The following is a 20311-nucleotide window of genomic DNA, read 5'->3' as shown; positions in this document are numbered from 1 at the left end:
TGAAGCAATTTACAATCAAAGTTCCTGGTTCACTGTTTGCTGGTAGGAGGTGAATTGCCACAATATCTCGGTCTTTTAGATCTGCGTTTAAGTCAGTTTTAATCATTTTAATTAACTCTTTTCTTAGATCTTAAACTTCCTTTTTTGGGAAGTTCTATACCTTTATGTTGTTTTTTAGACTATATTGTTCATTATACTTGGTACCTAAGTCAGCAGCCCTAGCTATTCGTGCTGTGTATGCTAGAACTTGCTTAAGGGGTGTAATTTGAGCCATGCATTGTTGTTGTTTTTTAAGATTTTTATTTTCAATAGATATGGCATCTATTATTTCCTGAATGTCATTATCTCTTTCTTCAATTTCTTTATTGATGTTTGTAATCTTCTCATTCAATTTTCCATAGTAGACTCATATTTACTAAAAACGTTTTTTTTCACAATACCTGTGATCATTTCTTCTAAGTCTGAATAAGGTCCTTTGTCACTTTATCAAGATCATCTTTTGATGTTAAATCCCTGAGGCTAGTTTAATTTCATTAAGATCTTTTTGAAAGTTAATTAGTCCTGATATATCCAGGCTTGTGGTAGAGTCATTAGAGATTTCAGAGTGAGTTCTTTTCGGAATTGGATCTCCTTTATTAGGTTTATCTTTTTTCGCTACCAGCAAAGTTTATCATTTAGGATTAAATGATTTACTACTATTTGATAGGCTGTTGGACGAATTGTGTATTTCAAGTCATTCAACGTTCCAAAAACGTTTGAATTGAAACACTCAAAGGTGTCAATGAGTAGCGAATTTGCGAAAAGTGCTAGCCTTTTCAACTTTATTGTTATTTAAAAGGTTTTCAATTATTGTAAAGAAACAAACATGTAGACATAGACATTTTCGGAAAATACTCGAATAAAAGAATTAAATAACTGACTATGGACTATGTGGATCCATTGGGGTTATTTCAATGAATTTTTCGATTTTAGAACAATTTAATTCGAACATCTAAAATGTCATTTTATTTCTTTTCTTTGATTCTTAGACATCGTTAAAAATGTGTTCAGATATGTTAATTAGGTAATTATATAACAGCATTCATGTACATACGTACAAATCCTCTGACAAAATTGTCATAAAGGAAGAACCATTTTTTGTATACTCTACACAAGAACCGTGCAAAATGTGATTCATGATTTAAAAGCCTAAACATTAATGTTGTGATAATTTGTTTGAAATGTCATAGTAAACAGAAAGTTACATGTGGCTTTTCAAATAACCCTTGTTCATAGGAGATAAAAATATATAGAAGGTACTGTAAAATTCAAAATTAAGTAATAAAACTCTGTGAATGACACTAAAATACAATACATTGGATTTTCGATGTGGATTATCTCCTTAGAACAAAAGGATTGGAATGAATAATTATACATTTCATCATACAGACATATAAAGCAAAAAATAAAAATATGTAGCCTTATTTGAGTTATATCACATTTTACAGCATTTGCATGTTTCTTAAAAATATTGTTCTTAAATATCTGATGTAATTTCAATCATAATTCTAAAAGGGGGTAAACAGATAGTAGACATTTCCGGTTAAGGACTTTCCAGCGCTCATCCTTAACAAGGAAGTAACGGAAATGATAGTGATTAAGAGTATTACAATACATTACAAAGTACTTTATTTGTACACTTCAAATTTCACATATGAGATTCATTAACAGCATCTGTACGGCAACAAAAGCAAAGGGAAATGACCACAGGAACCGTCTGCTTACATACGCTGATTTTGTTGTGTAAGTGACTTTATTATTTATTTATTAAGTATGTATACTTTGATAAAATCTGTATTTGAATTCTTAATTGTTTATTAAAATGACGTTAAGCTTCATCATTACCTTTCGACAAATATGGCCTCATTTTCACCATTAATTTCCCTCTGGCTACAGACAAACCTGTGTATTTAGATGCACTTTAATGCATAGCATCCGCTAGATATGAGAAAATTGTGTTCATTTTATGTGAATGTAAAACTGGCCAGACTTTTAATGTTTCAATTTTTTTTATTCAGCAAAAAAGCCAAAAATGAACTAATAATAATGTTGGTCAATAGAAGGACAATAGCCATTTATTCACACTAGGTAATTTAAACAATGTAAAATGAGTGGATCATATTTAGTGAATCGCAGGTGTTTTTTTTCAATTATGCTCTCTCTATTTGAAAAAAAAATAACCCTGCAAAAGTCAGGTCAGTTTTTGATGTAATTTTACATAAACTTGATGTAACGGTTTTCATATCTGGGGGTGCTCTGCCTCAAAGAGGGAAATTGGTCGTAGCATTCAGGCCATATTTGTCAAACGGTAATGATGAACCTTAAATACATTATATTTACTGAATATTGTATAAAGTACTGAAGTGTATTTTTACTGAGGAATAATTCTCATAAATTGTACTTATTTTTCTTGTTAATATATCGAAAAAGTAAATGCTCCTTAGAATACGTGTTTATTCCAAGTTAACTAGACTGCAATCAATTATACGTATTCTTTTCAAGATACTGTTGTTATTGCAGATATTTTTCGGCTGTCATACGCCATTCTTGATTATGGACCGTGGTCTTCGTGCTCGAAGTCATGTGATATAGGTACACGTACAAGGACGAGTAATTCTGGGTTAATAGAGGAAGAATTCTGTAATCTACATTTCTGTCCACGTAAGTATTACTATTATAGGCATAGTAGGGATGATTTGTCGAACTTCCTGTATGAAATACACTTGATATTTAAGACTGTGAAGAAAGTTATGTTCTCTCATTAAGCAACGTACTTTGATTAGCCTTAAAATTGCAAATATTGCATGACGTTAATTGTACCCAAAATATACGTTACTAGTAGTAATGGGATTATTTATTCAAAAAATCAGATGCCCGTCTAAAATAACAAAATTTAAACCCTTAGCAAAATAATATCACAAATAAGAGTCTTGAAAATATGTTGTTTCAAATATTTTATGTCACATCATCACCACAAGCTCGACCCTAACCATCAATAATAACCTTATATCACAATCAATTTGAAATAAACCACAAAAACATTAATATTTCCAATATTATATATACATGGTCGATATTGCAGGCAGTTGTGATTACAGTTTTGACTGTGGTGGTAGTATTTCCGTAAAATGTGAAAACCACACATGTATATGCAACAAAGGTGACGACTTTGACAAAATAACATGTAAACGTAAGTCATCATTATTATCATACATCATTTTTTTTTATATTAGATCATCAATTGGTTTCAAATAGACACGGACAGAAATGCACTTTACATTTATCCAATAAATCGATGTCACGTTAAAACACATTGTAATATTGGTAAGAATGAGAATGAAATGATGAATCAACAGTGTTGTTAAAATATAGCTTTCCATTAATTGCTCAGTTGGACTCATATCTTTTATATTTCAAGATATTATTGTATATATACAATTAATTCACAGTAAGATTAAAGACAATTGAAATAGAACAGCTCCGATAAATATGAATATATGGATTTTCTTACATGCGAAAAAAGTAAGAAAGTTTCGTTTTTCTGTAAAAATACTTGAATGAAAATGAAATCTCGAAATGGACTGTTTAAAAAGAAAACAAAGCAAGATCTTTTTACAGCCTCAGTTGGAAGTTGTATAATCAGGGATGATCCCCCATCAGCTATTGGTTTCCGAGATCCTACTGCTAAATACCCAAAGTATGGTTACAATTTAGAAAGCTGCACAACGAACGATAATTCAAATTACGAAGTTCATATCATCGAAATATATGGTGATCGATTGAAAAATATTTACGAAATTTTTGTTGTACCACGTGGTCCAGTTAACAAGCCAATCATACTATTTCTTAAATCATATGAGTCAACAAAATGGAAGATAGACACTTCTGTCGGTATTTATAAAGTATTCTACACTGTAAGTGATAACAATTAATTATATATTTTCAGTGAGATTTTTTTTCTCAAGATTTACTCTTCCAAAACAAAGTTTTCATTAAATTATCTTTTTTCTTTCGATAAGGAAATGTGCAAACCAGTATGATAAATAATAATGAATGGTGTCAGATAGTAAATATGTTTGCATGTTTTAATCACTTTCAAACATTTTTGTTTCTAAATGTGGAAAATATATAAATCGTTATATTTGCTGATTGTAATATTACTCCGAAGTTAAACACAATGGATGCATGGTACTAATCTTGCTTATATAATAATATACTTGCTTTTTCTTTGTACATTATAATTAGTCCTTTAAATCATGAAAATTGAACGGATTTTATACTGCTGCTAAAAATGTCATTTTCGCATCCTTATAACTGTTTTGCCTTGGCAGGGCTATCATATCGACTCCTCATCTGTAGTAAAACTATCATCATCAAGGTGTGATGTACCGATTTTTACCAGTCATTATGATTATGAAGTTGTTAAACTAATGCGACAAATTTCGAAAGATTTCGGCCCAGTCACATCTTACACTTATTACTACAAACTGGACACTGAGAGCCCTAAAATAATCCTCCAGGTCGGTGGGTCTCCTCTTCAAGTGTTTCAGCGAACATATATGGTACGTACTTTTATTTAAAAGAGATATTCCATGTTACTAAAGTGAGAACAAAAGAAAGTGGGCCTGAAAAGAAGGATGCAAAGTCAAAACAAAGAAAAGGGATACACATTTTTAATGTTATAAATTTCCGATTTATACCACATACTAACTTCCTCGGAGAGCCCATATTGTATTGTTTACATCATACGTTTGCACTATATGCAAAACATTTATATTTTTAAATTATCTATCTGAGAAAAAAGTTATTTTGAAAATGATAAATACCTTTTAACCGATGTCCACATTTTCTCAATTCAAAAATCCTATTCCAGATTAAAACAAAATCTCCTGCCCCATCACAATTTCCTCTTTACACATTTACCATCAAATAGGAAGTATACAAGCTCTGTCCAAGTCATGTTTATTATAAAGCTATCTAAACGCTAGAAAGACTAGAAAGAGAGGTGTTTTAAGAGCTCTTGCTGGCCTTAGATCCAACTGAAAATTGATTTGCAAATGTTGAAAGCGTTTATCGTAAGTTTGGATAATTTGATCAATAACAACTGGGAAAACAAAAGTAAAATTCTAGTATTAAAGAGTAATCAAGGAAACCAAGGTTATAGCGGTAAGCAAAAGAATGTAATCCAGGGACAAAGTACAGACATGGAAAACAAACACACACAACAAAGAACACAAAGCAACTAAAATCATACATACAAAGCAACAAAAGTAAATGAGCAACTCGGACTCCACCAAAAACTTGGACCAGGTGCACCGGTAGGGTAAGCGTCCTATGCTTTTCTAGAAACACCCGCCGAGTTGCTCATAAAAAGTCAAGTCCTGGGTAGACAAACGAGGGAAGGAAAACTATGATCCGTTGAACAAATTAGTTCTCATGGTGCTGATGGATACACCATAACGATCCACGAGTTCATGATAACGACCATAAAACTTCTGTAGTGATGACTTCAATCTTATAGCAACATAACCTTGTTCCAGAAGCCTATTTGTTAGAGTTTTAGCGCGATACAAAACGTCTGCGTAGTTTCGGCAAGCTCTGGCATAACGTATGAGTTGTGATATGAACACTCCTTACGCAGGAGCCGAAAGGATGTTGCCACAGATGAAAGGAAAGTTGACAATTCTGAATGAAAAGTCATCACGTTATTAAAATGATATAAGTATTGTTTCATTTGTTTTACTTTTTCGATCATTTTATGATCATACTTAAGGCAATGAAACCAGACCCAAGAACTTACTTTATATTCAGTAAACAGCTTCTTTGTTCGCATATATTATCGAATGTAAAAATACAACGATATTTTTATGTATGACCATTGTTTTGTGGGTGTAAATGTCCGTCCCTCCCTTAAAAATGAAATTCCCCCCCAAAAAATCAATATAATAATAATTTGTCATATGATGTATAACTGCGGCACAAATATGGTGTCATTGAAATGGACGAAGACTACAAAAGATTCCTTTTCCTAATATTCATATTTATTACCTTGTTTTGAAAAAATTATACCAATATTTGTAGGCCATAAATACACCTTTGTATCTGATTGTGTATTTAGTACCCAGATTATTACAACAGCTACATTCAAAACATGCACCGATTTCCCCTTTTCTAAGTTTAAGTAAAAATAAACATAATATATCACAAGTCTGTAATATCAATATTTCGAATGAAATACTTGTATGATATATTTTAAGTTAAAGATTTTTTAATGAAGCTTTTGAAAAAGTGTTAAAACATTTATTTTGGCTGCTGTTTTCAGTACAATGTATCACAGAGTTGCTCCAATGGAAATGTAGCTTGTCCTGAATACTATTCAGAAACAAATAACTTTGGTGAGTATCAATACGACATGTATAATAAATTCATGTCTTATTTAAATATTTTGCAAATGTTATTTAGTTATGTTATATCACTTCAATTTGTAATGTAATATTATGTTCTTTAGGTCTATATATATTTTTTAAAAAATAATTAAACAACATATGTTTGAGGCCAAAGTATAATTTAAAATGTACTTATCAACTTATTTTCAAAGATAAAATCGTGTATCAAAGCCCTTGTTTCATTTCAAATAATCCGCTTACGAAGGTTCGACCATCCATCTTTGCCAACCCAATTACAAATCCATAATCATTTCAATAACAGTTCTAAATGTTGTTCCTATTTGGAGGTAATAAAAGCAATTTATTTAAAAGCATACATTTATTGCAATCAATATTTAATCTATAAACTTTACAATTAGGTGGATAATGCTTACCTCTGTCTCTAAATTCATTACCAAGGTTAAAAAGAAAATAAACTGTTTCATCCGAAGTATTACAAAAAATGTGTTTGCCTTAAATTTCTCTTTTCGTTTTTCATAGGAGGATTTTAAATTATATCTTTAATATTCTTCATTTTAAACTTGTTCTTTCTTTACTGAATGATGTATTAATTATCAAGAATTAAACGACCAATCGCGTTGATTGAAGTCAGTAACTGTATTCTATTAGCTTTAAGTCCAATACATGATTTGTATTGTTTGTCTTGAAGCTATGCAACGAGAATGGACACAGTGGACAGAGTGCTCTAAAAGTTGCAATATTGGAACCCAAAATCGATGTAGATTCGTTCCAGGAAAGGATACGATAGACAATGAAGAAAGATACTGCAATACACAGTTTTGCCCAAGTTAGATTTTAACTAGCAATGTATTTTATATTAACGTCATGCAATGAATAAGAATCATAAGTAACAATGTTGCATAACAAACAAGTCAATGCCATGGTAAGAATAAAAAGATTGAAACTGCAAGATAAAACATAGTTCTTGTTTACAAAAGCATTAATGAGTCTTAAAGGTTTAAAGTTTTTTGTGTTCTGAGATAAAAATAGCCTTATTTAATAACATGTCAAAACTGCTAAGTTTCAAACTTATGAGTACGTATGCAATCAACTCTCTTTTCATGTTTAGAACTGTGGGTTGCCATGTTAACACACACCCGCTTTTCCCCGCAAAAAAGGTTGAAAAAAAGAAAAAAAAACCCTAAAAATTAAGGTAGTTTACCCTTTGTTAAGTTTATATTGTTCAATGATATTATCATAATATGTCATTATTGCTAATCTATAACGTTTCAAACATGGGTTAAGAACATGCATTCCCTCAAACAATAACATTTCATTGGTGCATCTTGAAGAATAAAAAGGGGTGGGGTTGAACCATGTGTCAAATACCTAATTTTTGCACTTTTGTTAGACTCGTAGTTTAAACATATTTTATTTGTCGAATAACGTACAAAAAGGATTAGACACAAGTACATCTTACTTTTGAAAGAGTAATCAAGGGAACCAAGGTTGTAGCGGTAATCAAAAGAACGTAATCCAGGGACAAAGACCAGACATGGAAAACAGACACACACAACAAAGAACACAAAGCAACTAAAATCATACATACAAAGTAACAAAAGTAAATGAGCAACTCGGACTCCACTAAAAACTGGGAGCATGGACCAGGTGCACCGGTAGGGTAAGCGTCCTCTGCTTTTCTAGAAACACCCGCCGAGTTGCTCATAAAAAGTCAAGTCCGGGGTAGACAAACGAAGAAAGGAAAACTTTCCGTTGAATAAATCAGTTTTCATGGTGCTGATGGATACACCATAACGATCCACGAGTTCATGAAGTCTTTTCCCGTTAAAAAATACACAATAATCTTATAAGCATGCGCATACGAAAATAGTTTTTTTGAAAATTACTCATATAAAACAGATAAAGAAATGGAGAAAAAGCTTTAAAAGGTTAAATATGGAAGAGAAAAGACAAACAAAATGAGAAGTGTGCTTTTGTGTCATGGTTTGCTTGTTCAACGGAAGTGATAAAAACTTAAGCAACACGGAATCTCTTTGAGTTTTTTTTATATGTTAAAAAATAAACTTCAGTAAAAATACGTTTTTTTTCGTTGGGTAGATCCAACGATCATAAAAGCATAGTGTCTGGGGATATTGGTTTTTAGTTTACGTTTTAGTTCGCTTTTGAATTTTGATAGCAAATCCAAATCTCTCTTTGATTGGTCTAGTTTATTCCAGTGCATTATCGTAGAGGGAACAAATGATTCTGCTGTTATAGAAAGTCTATAGAATGGTAATATTACTAGTATAGCTGAACCATTTCTTAGGAAATAGAGGTACTTTGAAATGTTTGAGGAAGTAAATTACACAGAAATGTAGGTGCAATTCGGTTGTTAAGTGTATACATCATTTGGAGTTTTCTTCTCTCGCGTCTAGACTTTAAAGTTACCCATCCAGTTTCGCGGTAGATTAGATCTATCTTGGTAACAATGGGTAATCCAGTTACAATTCTAGCTTCAAGTTGCACATTTTCTAACTTATTCGAATAAACTACACCACAGTTGTCCCACGCTGCACATACATATTCTAAAATTGGCCGTACGTAAACTAGATAAAGTTTTTCTAAAGTATTCCTACAAAGTTTATATTTAAGCTTTCGCATCACGTTGATATGTTTTCATATCACTTTTTATGATGTTGTCAGTGTAAGTATACCATTTGCCATTTTAACTTAATGTTACACCTAATTGTTTATGGGAGTCAACAATGGAATTGCTTCATTATTGAAGTAATGTTAGTATGAGGTATACTCATATTCGAGATCATTAAGATTTCAGTCTTATCCGGATTGAACGTCTTCAACCACTTTTTCGTCTAGTTCAGCAAGATCATGATCTATGATAGATTTTATATTATAACATCGATTCCAGACACTCCAAATGATGTATCATCTGCAAAAAGTCTTGGTGGTGGTCAGCATTTTCATGAAACAGTTGTTCATTTTCATTGTTGAGATTTTCTGTTTAACAGTATTGCGATTTTATTAATAAAAATCGGTGTTTTCTTGTAATTGCTCAACTATTTGGAAACGCTTCAAGCAATTGTCATGAATTGTGTTCAATTGTTTATTGCTATTAATATAAGCTGTCTTTTGCGAATTATGTAGTTTGAATTGTGGATTAATTAGGAATTGTAATTGTGTTTGTTGTCACCAAACATCAACCATAAATGCTTTAAACCAACTACTATTTTCGGTAAAAAATATTTTCAATACTCATCTACTGACATTCTCCTGTAAATGTCTTCATTCTCTTAAATCATTCTTAAATGTAATTAGGTCCAGAAAAAATAGCATTAATATTATAATTTAAGCTGACAGCTTAATTTTTAGAGACTTAAAATATATTATTGGTATATATCTATTATGGTAACAAAAGTAGATTTCAGAGTTGTTCTACCCAACTTCGTTTAACTGACTAACGAGTAAATTCAATTTCACTTCACCTGAACCCATGATTAATCATCATTTAGCATTCATTGTCATTTGTAATTGATTGCCATTCACTTTTCTCTAAAACGTTATCCCCTGAAGCTGCTCAATGGACTATTACCAACTTTTGGCACCAGCATACTTGGAGTAATTACTTAATAAAGACCTTTGCAGAGTGTAGCATGATACGACAATGTTAAAATTGATGACTATGGCAAGTGTGAACACAATATTAGTCTCATAACACACATAAGCATAGGGACCTACAATTCAATAAGGACACACAAGACTTGAAATTCAATAATGGTAGAGAAAGGGCTATACGGGTGTTCATCAAAGACTGAAGTTAAATCTAAAGCGCGGCGCCATGACCTTTATTGTGAACGCCATACCCTTTTTTCAGGACGCCATGCCTCTTCTCTAACACGCAAAATGCCCTTTTCGGTCGCGAGAATTTGTTTCCATTAGAATTTTAGTCCTCTCGAAACCGCGAAACTTCACCGCCATTTTTGTTATTTACCTTTGACACAGAACCCAATTATGTCAAAATCAACTAAAAACTCCGAAATCAAACCCCTAATTCGTGTTTCAGTCTCATTTCTTAAATTAAATGAGTCATTAATCTGACAGAAGGTGTTAATTGTTGTAAGGGTACGTTTCATGACAGGTAAATAATCTCTGAAGAGCAATCAGCTGATTGGATCTACTACTATTTCATAAACATTAAATCATTTCTAAAGATTAAATTCTACTGCACAATTAATTTGACAATATTCCGGTAATTTCAACAACGCAGTATTTTTCCCGAAAGTTTTGTTTGCAATAGTTAAAGAAATACTATTCCTTTCATACAGTGATGATTTTGGAAATTCATAATCAACATTCTTGAATATTTGTTACATTTCCTCATATACTGCACCTCATGGTATGCATTAAATGAAAAGTAAGAGTTGCCCAAGTTTCAAAACTTCAAGTTCACAACATGAATACTAACTCCCCTTCAGATTTGGAGGAATCCAACACAAAAGACGAGGGTACCCAACCTGATAAACGTTATATCATAGCGCATGCACATGTTCAACTGAGAAGGGTCCTTTAATGTTATATTGATTGTCTTATTCAAAATATGTCACGGAAATGTTGATTCACACGGTGTCCCATGTAAAAGACATCGTAGAGATTTTCCAAAATGAGCAGGTATGTGACTTTCTCAAATTCAGTTTTAGTTCAAATAAAAAGGTTTTAATTCAGATGTGTCTTTAAGACCTCTGCGATTCCTGTAACTCTGTAACTGAAAAAGCTTAAGAAATGTTAATCTGATAGAAAAACCAGACTGGAATTTTCATAAGGAAATAAAAAAACATAAATTTCAAAATCGGACCAAAAATAAAAATGGCGATTTTTTTGGGGGGTGACCGGTTTAGCCTCTTATACCTCGAAAACCGTAAGGAGCATTTTAAATCTGACTGAATAAAGCAGGTAGGAAGTTCTCCAACCGCTCCTTTAAAATAAATTAAAAAAAAAATCAGACCAAAAATCTAAAACAATGATGTTCTTAGGATGGACGGCATGTCCCGTTTGCTCCTTATAAAAGACAATTTTTCGAAATAAAACCACAAATATTTTTATTTTGGTGGTGGTGGTGGGGGGGGGGGGGCGTTGATGGGTGAGGTGACCCAATTTCGTACTCTTTTAACTCCATTTAGGTTACAGACCACCAATTCAACCAATGAGCATTTGGAACGTACGCAAAAATAGTCCTACACAGAAATTACCCCTGTTCCTCATAGTGCTGTGAAAAAAGTTCTCAGTTCATTTAAAAAATTTAAACAGTTTCTGAAAGGAAAAACATTTCTGTACATTTTATAGGTGCATTTTGCTTCTTGTGATGTGAAGCCTAATCTCCATAATGATTTCTAAATATTCCCCTATCTTGTGAAAACACTGGGATTTCCCATGCTATTTATAGACACTTCACTTCCGGTGACCAGTACTGCACTGCAAGTCTGCTAACCCCACATGCCATTCTGAGGATTGTGAGCTGACATATGTAGAATCATGCTGATATATAGTCCTCTGCAGGTTAAAGTTAAGGTAAAGTCCAGAGAAGCCATTGAATATTGTGAAATTAGCATAGAAGCCTATGGGAAGTGGAATTAGTGGTTTTTAGCCTTAAGCTGAGGCCATGGCAAAATGACAAGTTTCTTGGAATAGCTTTAAACTACTTGAAGATCTTGTAAACTTTGCTATGAGAGGAATACACTACAAAAATCCTTCAAAATATGCATTTTTTTAAGTTATAGGTCCAAATTATGGAAAATTGGTCTTTTTGGCTGAATTTTATGTCCTATTTTGTGAAAAGTGTAGAAAATTTAGTAAAAATGTCAAATATTTAACTTTGAGGGCTATATTTACTTAAAATATGGTGGTAATCAGCACTTGAAATCAAGTTTTGTGTAAATTTGAGCAAAAATTAGGTTAGAAATGAGGAAAAACTCACTTTCATTACTGCGGTTAAGGCCAAATAAGCATTCCCCTATGGCAACATGGAAAATCCATTATTGAGTACTTTTTTGCTTTAGGTGCCCTTTACTGGTCATGTTTTAATGTGAAAACAATGTATTTACAAATTTAAAGCCAAATATATCACCTTTTGTGAAAATTTAAAGATTTAGGATTTTTGACATGTGATCAAGAAAAAGGGGGAGGCATGTCAGAAATAATTTTTTAAAAATAGACCAATTTCTCAGAAAATGATTACATTTAAATCTATCTCTTTATTAATATTGTTAAAAAACAAGTTGTGATTGATTTTTTTTATTTGAAAAGTCAGAAAAAGTTCTTTGCAAATATTTAATCATTTAAGTATGGTAGAATATTGTCACTTTTTTGCTCGCGCAACTTGGTTACCCTATATTTAAAAATCAAATATTTAAAAAAGTGCTTGTCACATTTCACTGAAACTTTGCAAATGCATTCAGTATGTGTGTAGGAAGATACCTGTATAGTTATTTATTTTTTCTAAGACAAAAAGTGACACTTTAGGTTACAGACCACCAATTCAACCAATGAGCATTTGGAACGTACGCAAAAATAGTCCTACACAGAAATTACCCCTGTTCCTCATAGTGCTGTGAAAAAAGTTCTCAGCTCATTTAAAAAATTTAAACAGTTTCTGAAAGGAAAAACATTTCTGTACATTTTATAGGTGCATTTTGCTTCTTGTGATGTGAAGCCTAATCTCCATAATGATTTCTAAATATTCCCCTATCTTGTGAAAACACTGGGATTTCCCATGCTATTTATAGACACTTCACTTCCGGTGACCAGTACTGCACTGCAAGTCTGCTAACCCCACATGCCATTCTGAGGATTGTGAGCTGACATATGTAGAATCATGCTGATATATAGTCCTCTGCAGGTTAAAGTTAAGGTAAAGTCCAGAGAAGCCATTGAATATTGTGAAATTAGCATAGAAGCCTATGGGAAGTGGAATTAGTGGTTTTTAGCCTCCAAAGATAAGGCTTACAGGTAAACATTTTACAACATATTTACAAAAGGAGCACATGGATTTTGGATCGAAATAAACTATGCCTGTAAATCCAATGACAAAACTCATTTCTATTTATAAACCGCTTATTTTGGAATGTGTGAGCCAAAAACACGTACAAACAATTTGACCGTTTGCCATATCCCTAGGAAATGTGGTAAAATTTCAAGAAGATAAGATAAGTTTTTATCAAGTTAACGGACTTAAAAGACGGCAGGATGATACCATGATACGACCGAAAAATATTTTTGCTGTCGTATAAAAATGGCGTAGATGATGCAGATCAAGCGTAAATTATTGGTACCTTGCAGTTCTTAAGCAAAAGGGGTCAAGTCACCTATTTCAATATAAATAAAGAAAATTATAAAATGCTTAAAAAGTAATTGACATTCCCTTTTCAGCTTGAAGTGCGCTCCAAAAGTTCCCGCCTGGAGCTGAATGACGACTCTAGATAGGAGTCATTGCCCTTGAAATTACTTTTGATAACAATATTAAACAAGAGTAGGCTAACTACTAGTAGGGTACTGCACTTTTATTTTGGAATGGTCATAACTACAATTTAAATCTAAATCATGCACAAAGTTTTCTTTACATCATTTAAAGATAAAATCATTTCTTTCTTAATAATTCAAATGCATTATAAAGTTTAAGGAATTTCTTAAACATTTGATTCTCAGGAAATCATATGAAAAAATATGAAAAAAAATTGGTTATATATTTGTAGCAAATATTGTGGCGGGAAAAAATCCTGCATTTTTTTTTCATATAAGGAAATGTCAATGTCGACAATGCCGAACCCTTAATGACTATTCTACTGTTCTAAGACAGAAAATGATAGCACGATATCAAACATTTTGTGCGAATATACGCAATAGAAATAGAATAATCATACATTTACATTTTCTGCTTTGCATGCATCTGTGATGGAACTATACTAAGATGCTTAATACTATGGTTACGCATTCAGTATCAGTCTATCTGACATATGTTAAGTATTTTCTACATTTAAGCATTTAAAATAGTCTTTTGTTAGCATGACAACCGACAGTCAAAGAGATAAATTTATGTGCTATTTTTCTTTTTCTGGTTGTAATTGACTATTCATGCAAATATAACAATAAGCGGTCACCATGCATGGCACACCATGTTAAGTAGTTTCAGAGAATGGCTCATAAAGCAAAATATTAACTAAATATATGTGCTTTTTTTAATCAAGTAAGGAAAGCCTGTGCTTTCAATTATGAGTGTATGGCTAGAGGAACTTGTTATGGTGGACAATGCCAATGCAAATTAGGAGATGGCTATAATATTTACACTTGTCTACGTATGTGAATTTATTTAAATTATTAACGCATTTGACAACTTTCTTAATCACCATGGAAGACTTTTAAATAGATATTCATATTCAACAAGCAAACAGTACACACATCCTCGGGATAAATCTATATTATAAGGAAATCAGACCTATACATAGCACGTGTCATCATACTGCGCTTTTATCATTATTGAATCTGTAAAACCTCAAATACAAATTGCAACGAATCCTTTCCAAGACAATTTTAAAACATTTTAATGAACAATCACAGTTTTAAAAAATCACAATATGCTGCTGAATATTTTTCATGTAAATTCTGCTACAGTAAATCAAGGCAGAATAGGTTGAAAAACATTTCTTTTATATTTCAGCTGAAATATACAATTGCCCAATACGTGAAAACTCAATAATGGCTCTAGGCTACAAAGACTCTACGACATCAAAATCTTATTCCAGTTATAGCTTACATAGTTGTACGACGGTTGGGAACAACAAAAATGAAGTCCATGTGATCGGTATCTATGGCGATCGAAAACAAAATACGTATACTATCAACGTGATATCACGTGGTCCAGTAACTAAACCAATAATTCTGGTTCTTTCGTCATATGAAGTAACTCACTGGAAAATCAACTCAACAGTCGACGTAGCGGAAGTATTATACAGGGTAACTAACGCCAATTATTCATGAGATTGTAACAGAAAAAAACGATCAAAGCACAATTATAAGTAAATTAATAAATGTTTGATCATGAACGACAACTAAGGTTAACAATATAGTTGTGCAACTTGAGAGAAACATCAAGTTTCTTAAGATTGAGTATAGCTAAATTGTAATGGATTAGGTTTTCAAGAAGTTATATGCAGATAACTAAGCAATTGCATTGGTAACGTTGTATCTGCTTAGTCTATTATGTTAAGTCTATCAATATAGTCTAAGATATAAAAGTAAATGAAATGAAATACTGAAATACAGATATTTCAAATCTACAATCTAATTTTTAATAATATATCTCACTTCTTGTGCATGTATATATCAACCAGTATGCAGGTAATGTTTGTCTTACCTTTGAACTAAAATTCTGAGTATTTTATTGTAGGGTTCTATGTCGTCGGTAGAAAAGGCATGTAATCATTCCTTTGATTTCAAAGTGACTAATAAGGATGACTTGCCATTTGATTATGGATCAGATGCTGTTGAATTACTTAAATATGTTGGCAAGGTGTATGGATCAGTGACATCATTTACTGGATATTACCATATAAAGTCCGAAAACCCAGCCATTATATTGAATGTGGGTGGTGATCCTATGAAAGTCCTTCCTAGAAATTATATAGTAAGTAGATTAATTTTCTTGTCAAGGTGAGTAATTATAACCCCGCTCCGAAGAAGACGGGATGTGCTTTTTTACCGTTGTCCGTGTGTCCATGTATGTATAACACTTTTACAGCGGCTTGAAATTGTAACATTCTTCCTATAGTTACGCCATATGGTGAGAATTTGACAACAACTTCCTGCTCACTGATTTTTAAAAAAATATTTTTTGCAAGTTTAAATTGTCGTCACACCTTTCTCAGATTGAAATTTTAACACATTAGTTTTGTAAGTATGTCATACGGTGGGACCCATTTTCAGAAAACAAAACGACATCCTCTTCCTGTTTTTCGAGGACTGCGTTTATATTCCTTATATGGTGTTGAAAGCGGGGTATTATTAGTGACCTATTGCTCACAGATTTCTTGTTTAATAAAGGACCCAGATGAGTGACGAATATCGTATCTCAAATAACAGGCAAATGACACAATCTAGTCATGCAGTTAGTGCTTAATTGGACTAAACCATTGTTGTTTTTATTAGAATAAAATGAAGTGATATTATTATTCCATGGTATAACCCCCTAACAATGAAATAGGCAATAAAAAATTGACAGAGAATATTTATATTGTTCTTTCGCGGTATAATTTGAACTGAAAATTCACCATTATAACTTTTATTCGTTCTAGTATAAACCAGATGGGATAAATGTTGAGGCTCCTACAAATGCAAACGAAATGCAAACTACTGACGTTTTATTTACAGTTAGCGGAAATCTGGAGACAGATCCCTCTGCAGGTATTCTTGTGCATTGTAATTATAAGTAAGATGAAATCACCCTCCATTGGCAACATTATTTGTTATTAACAACCGAAGTTCGGTTTTCAAATAAATCGAAAGAAGTTGGTAAAATATTTACAAAGGTGATTCAAAATAGCTATATTATTACAAAAATGCTATGAATGTTAAGTTAGATATTTACATAAATGTAATCAATATGGACTTATTATTAAAAGACAAATTTTAGATGCAAGAAAGGCTTTTTTTTTATAAAGCTTAGAATTTAAAAAAAAAACAACAGTGTCTGTTTCATAACGATTTCGCTAACAGCTTATGTCACAGGATTGATTTGATATGGAATACTGTATATGTTTATTTTGCAGTCATTTTCATATAACAATATAACACAGATTCATTATTTCATTCTAATTTCGCCACTCATTCATGTATCTTATCACTCATTATTGCCGACATTACATATCTCTATAGCTCGCATCAATTATACGGACGCTGCATATTTAGAACGCTATAGGGACAATGCTTATTATAAAATATCAAATTGATATTTTAATGAGCTTTAGATAGAGAGAATTTAAAAAGATAAGCTTAATAAAGAAATGGAAATATATAATTTGTTAACAATTTTGGTAAACTTATAATTATTTCGGATATTGAAATATGGTTCGCCTGAATGAAGATCGGTAAAAAAGTTGAAATAATTATGCAGAATTTATATTTTCTGCTGGGCAACTATAGTTTTTGGTATTATTGTTTTCACACACACACACACACACACACACACACACACACATATATATATATATTCCTTTATATCAGCTAAGTTGGACGAAGTTTTACTGCAGTAGCCAAAGGTACTGTCATATTTGTGGGCTAGAGTTTATACTGTGACAGTTGTTTACTTGTGAGAATAGTTTTCTTTGACTTAAGATGTATGCATAGCTTTTTTGCTGAAAATAGTTGAGTAGCAACAGTGTTTCATTGTTGTGTTTGTTCTAGTGATGATGAAATTGTGGCCTTCAATCTTTAATTAATTTTTGTCAATTAAAGTAATGTGATTAAAAATCTCAACAATATATTCAGCCATATCCTATCACAAGTTTATACTACAAAAATATACGTATCATGAGCAAGCAAAGTATCCTAAAACTACAGTTTATATACAATGTATTCCTTGAAATTGACAAAACGTTCAGTAAAATAGAAAATTGACTGCAAAGAAAAAACGTTAAAAGAACTTAAACCTTACTAAATGCAATTTTCATTTACTTTAGATGGAGCAATTTCAGATACAAGGAAAAACCTTACTTATCTACTACTTTTAATGCGTGTATTAATAGCTCTTTCGCTTTGACAGAATAATTGGTAAGTATTTATTTACAAACTGTATATATACCCAAAGAGTTACAAATAATCATTTACTGTTATTTGATTCATATTTATCAATTATGGACTTCTAACTATGACAGTACGTTATATATGGACCTGTTCAAAATATTTAGCCCGAGGACGAAGTCCGAGCTCAAAATAATCTTACAGTATACATAACGCATTGATTGAGTGAACGTCCTTAACTTATATATTATATATGTTGATAATGTACTTTCTTTTTGTCTGATTCGTCGGCGGCGCTTCGGACCACCATGATTAGCAGAGAGTAATTACGAAATGGAACGGTTTATATCCGGACATATATTTAGAAGTATAGCGTCAATTTACATATAAATAGAAACATAGCGTCAATTTACATATAAATACAAACATAGCGTCAATATATTCAAAAATAGAAACAAGGCTTCATGTACGTGCATTATCCTTTGCATCGCGTGTTCATAGTACCTAATGAACAAAGAAGACTGTTACACCATATGTAATATAAAATAACATTAACTGTGATTATCTTGATAAAACATATAAAATGAAATGAAATGATGATATTCACGATTTTTTCCTTATACTTTATTTGACACGTATGTCAATAAGAATGAACTCATTTGTGGCGATTTTGTTCTCGATATTTTGAAAATTGCAAACTAACGAAATTAATCTACTCACTGGTTTTTTTTGTCTATAATTCATAAAATAACTGCAATATGTTTACAGACTCCTAAGAAGGTTCATTTGAGGATTCATATAGACGACCATACGACCATATTTTTCACAATGTTCTACATAGTGATTTTAAATACAAATGTCAAAACTTGGCCTAAAGATAATGCATTGTTGGAAAATAAGAAATGTCAAAACATGACAAATCAAATAAATAACAGGAAAAAAAAATTGTTTAGAAATATGACTTAATTTGAACAGGAACACCAGCTTAAATCATGGTTCAATTCAAAAGATAGATACCCTCGGCTGAAAGCATATCTTACCGAATATTTTATCTTCTAATTCCATTGAATTATTTTGCCTCAATGCCAAAGAACTTGAGAGAAAAGATACCGCAGATACCATGAAGTCAGCCTCATATCTTGACCTACCTTGATAAATTGATGGTAAAGGAAAACTATTGACCAAACTATACGACAAACGCGATGATTTTAATTTAGTAATGTAAACTCTCCTTTCGTTCGACTTCTTACAATTAGGCCTCTGAAACAGAGTTGCTACAAGATTGAAGTCATAATTATAGAAGTTTTATGGTCGTCATCCTGAACTCGTGCATCATTACGGTGTTTCCATTTGCACGACGAGAACCGATTTTTTCAACGTGTCATAGTTTTCCTTCCCTCTTTCGTCTATTCTGGCTTTGATTTTTTATGAACAGCTCGGCGGGTATTTCTAGAAAAGCTGAGTATGTTTAACCTGTCGGTGGACCTGGTCAATGCTCCATGTTTTAGTGAAGTCGGAGTTGTTCATTTATTTTTGTTACTCTGTATGTACTGTTTTAGTTATTTTTTGTTCTTTGTTGTGTGTGTCTGTCTTCCATGTCTGGTCTTGGTCTATGGAACTCTCACCATAGACACTGATCTTAGTCAGCAGGCTGCTTTAGCTTTACCAATCGCTTATGAAACTCAATACCTTTGGGAAAGGAGAAAAAAAACTTGGATGTATTTGGTCTAGGTTCAATTTGTACATAAGGAGTTTTTTATTCCATAAAAAGTTAACATTTACGCATGTTTTTCTTTAAAATATTGTCACCAAATAAAGTTTAATACATTCGAAAGTGTTGTACCATTGTTTCATACATCAATTATGCTAAAATATTTGAGATTTACACATATTTTCATTACCTCTACGATGGGATAACCTTTTTGACTTCCCAATTGTATACAAATCATTCATACATGTCGTCTTATCCGTTCGTAAATTTGTTACTAAAATCCATCGGGACCGTTCAAAAATTAGATTCTATATTTATATCTTTATTTCTGTCCAGTACTATTTTTTTTTCAATAAATACAATAATATCATAT

General features: G+C 32.0%; 1 protein-coding gene across 3 annotated transcripts; it reads left to right on the top strand.

Annotated features, from left to right (window-relative positions):
- The first annotated feature begins 1623 nt into the window (after positions 1-1623).
- On the top strand, positions 1624-20310 carry LOC148614675 (uncharacterized). 3 transcript variants are annotated; one of them, XM_088588944.1, is made up of 13 exons: positions 1624-1782; positions 2560-2700; positions 3122-3229; positions 3658-3953; positions 4371-4601; positions 6362-6434; positions 7135-7272; positions 14681-14788; positions 15151-15446; positions 15880-16116; positions 16784-16892; positions 18173-18257; positions 18996-20310. In XM_088588944.1, the coding sequence occupies exons 1-12, from the start codon at positions 1740-1742 to the stop codon at positions 18244-18246; spliced, it is 1854 nt and encodes a 617-aa protein (XP_088445070.1). In that variant the 5' UTR covers positions 1624-1739; the 3' UTR covers positions 18247-18257; positions 18996-20310. The 3 variants fall into 3 exon arrangements, with proteins under 3 accessions (XP_088445070.1, XP_088445069.1, XP_088445071.1); XM_088588943.1 differs by having other exon boundaries at positions 18167-18257; XM_088588945.1 differs by lacking the exon at positions 14681-14788 and having other exon boundaries at positions 18167-18257.
- The last annotated feature ends 1 nt before the right edge of the window (position 20311 follows it).

The sequence above is a fragment of the Perna viridis genome, chromosome 6 (assembly GCF_037379345.1).
Source record: "Perna viridis isolate PV_CMFRI_1.1 ecotype Kerala chromosome 6, ASM3737934v1, whole genome shotgun sequence".
Classification (NCBI taxonomy): Eukaryota; Metazoa; Mollusca; class Bivalvia; order Mytilida; family Mytilidae; genus Perna; species Perna viridis.
The sequence above is the reverse complement of the archived record's forward strand: the minus strand, read 5'-3'. Positions and strand labels throughout refer to the sequence as shown.

Coding starts and splice junctions, on each gene's coding strand:
- LOC148614675 (XM_088588943.1), top strand. CDS start 1,740: ATGACCACAGGAACCGTCTGCTTACATACGCTGATTTTGTTGT. Junction 4,602..6,361: donor TGTTTCAGCGAACATATATG/GTACGTACTTTT, acceptor TGCTGTTTTCAG/TACAATGTATCACAGAGTTG. Junction 15,447..15,879: donor TAGCGGAAGTATTATACAGG/GTAACTAACGCC, acceptor ATTTTATTGTAG/GGTTCTATGTCGTCGGTAGA.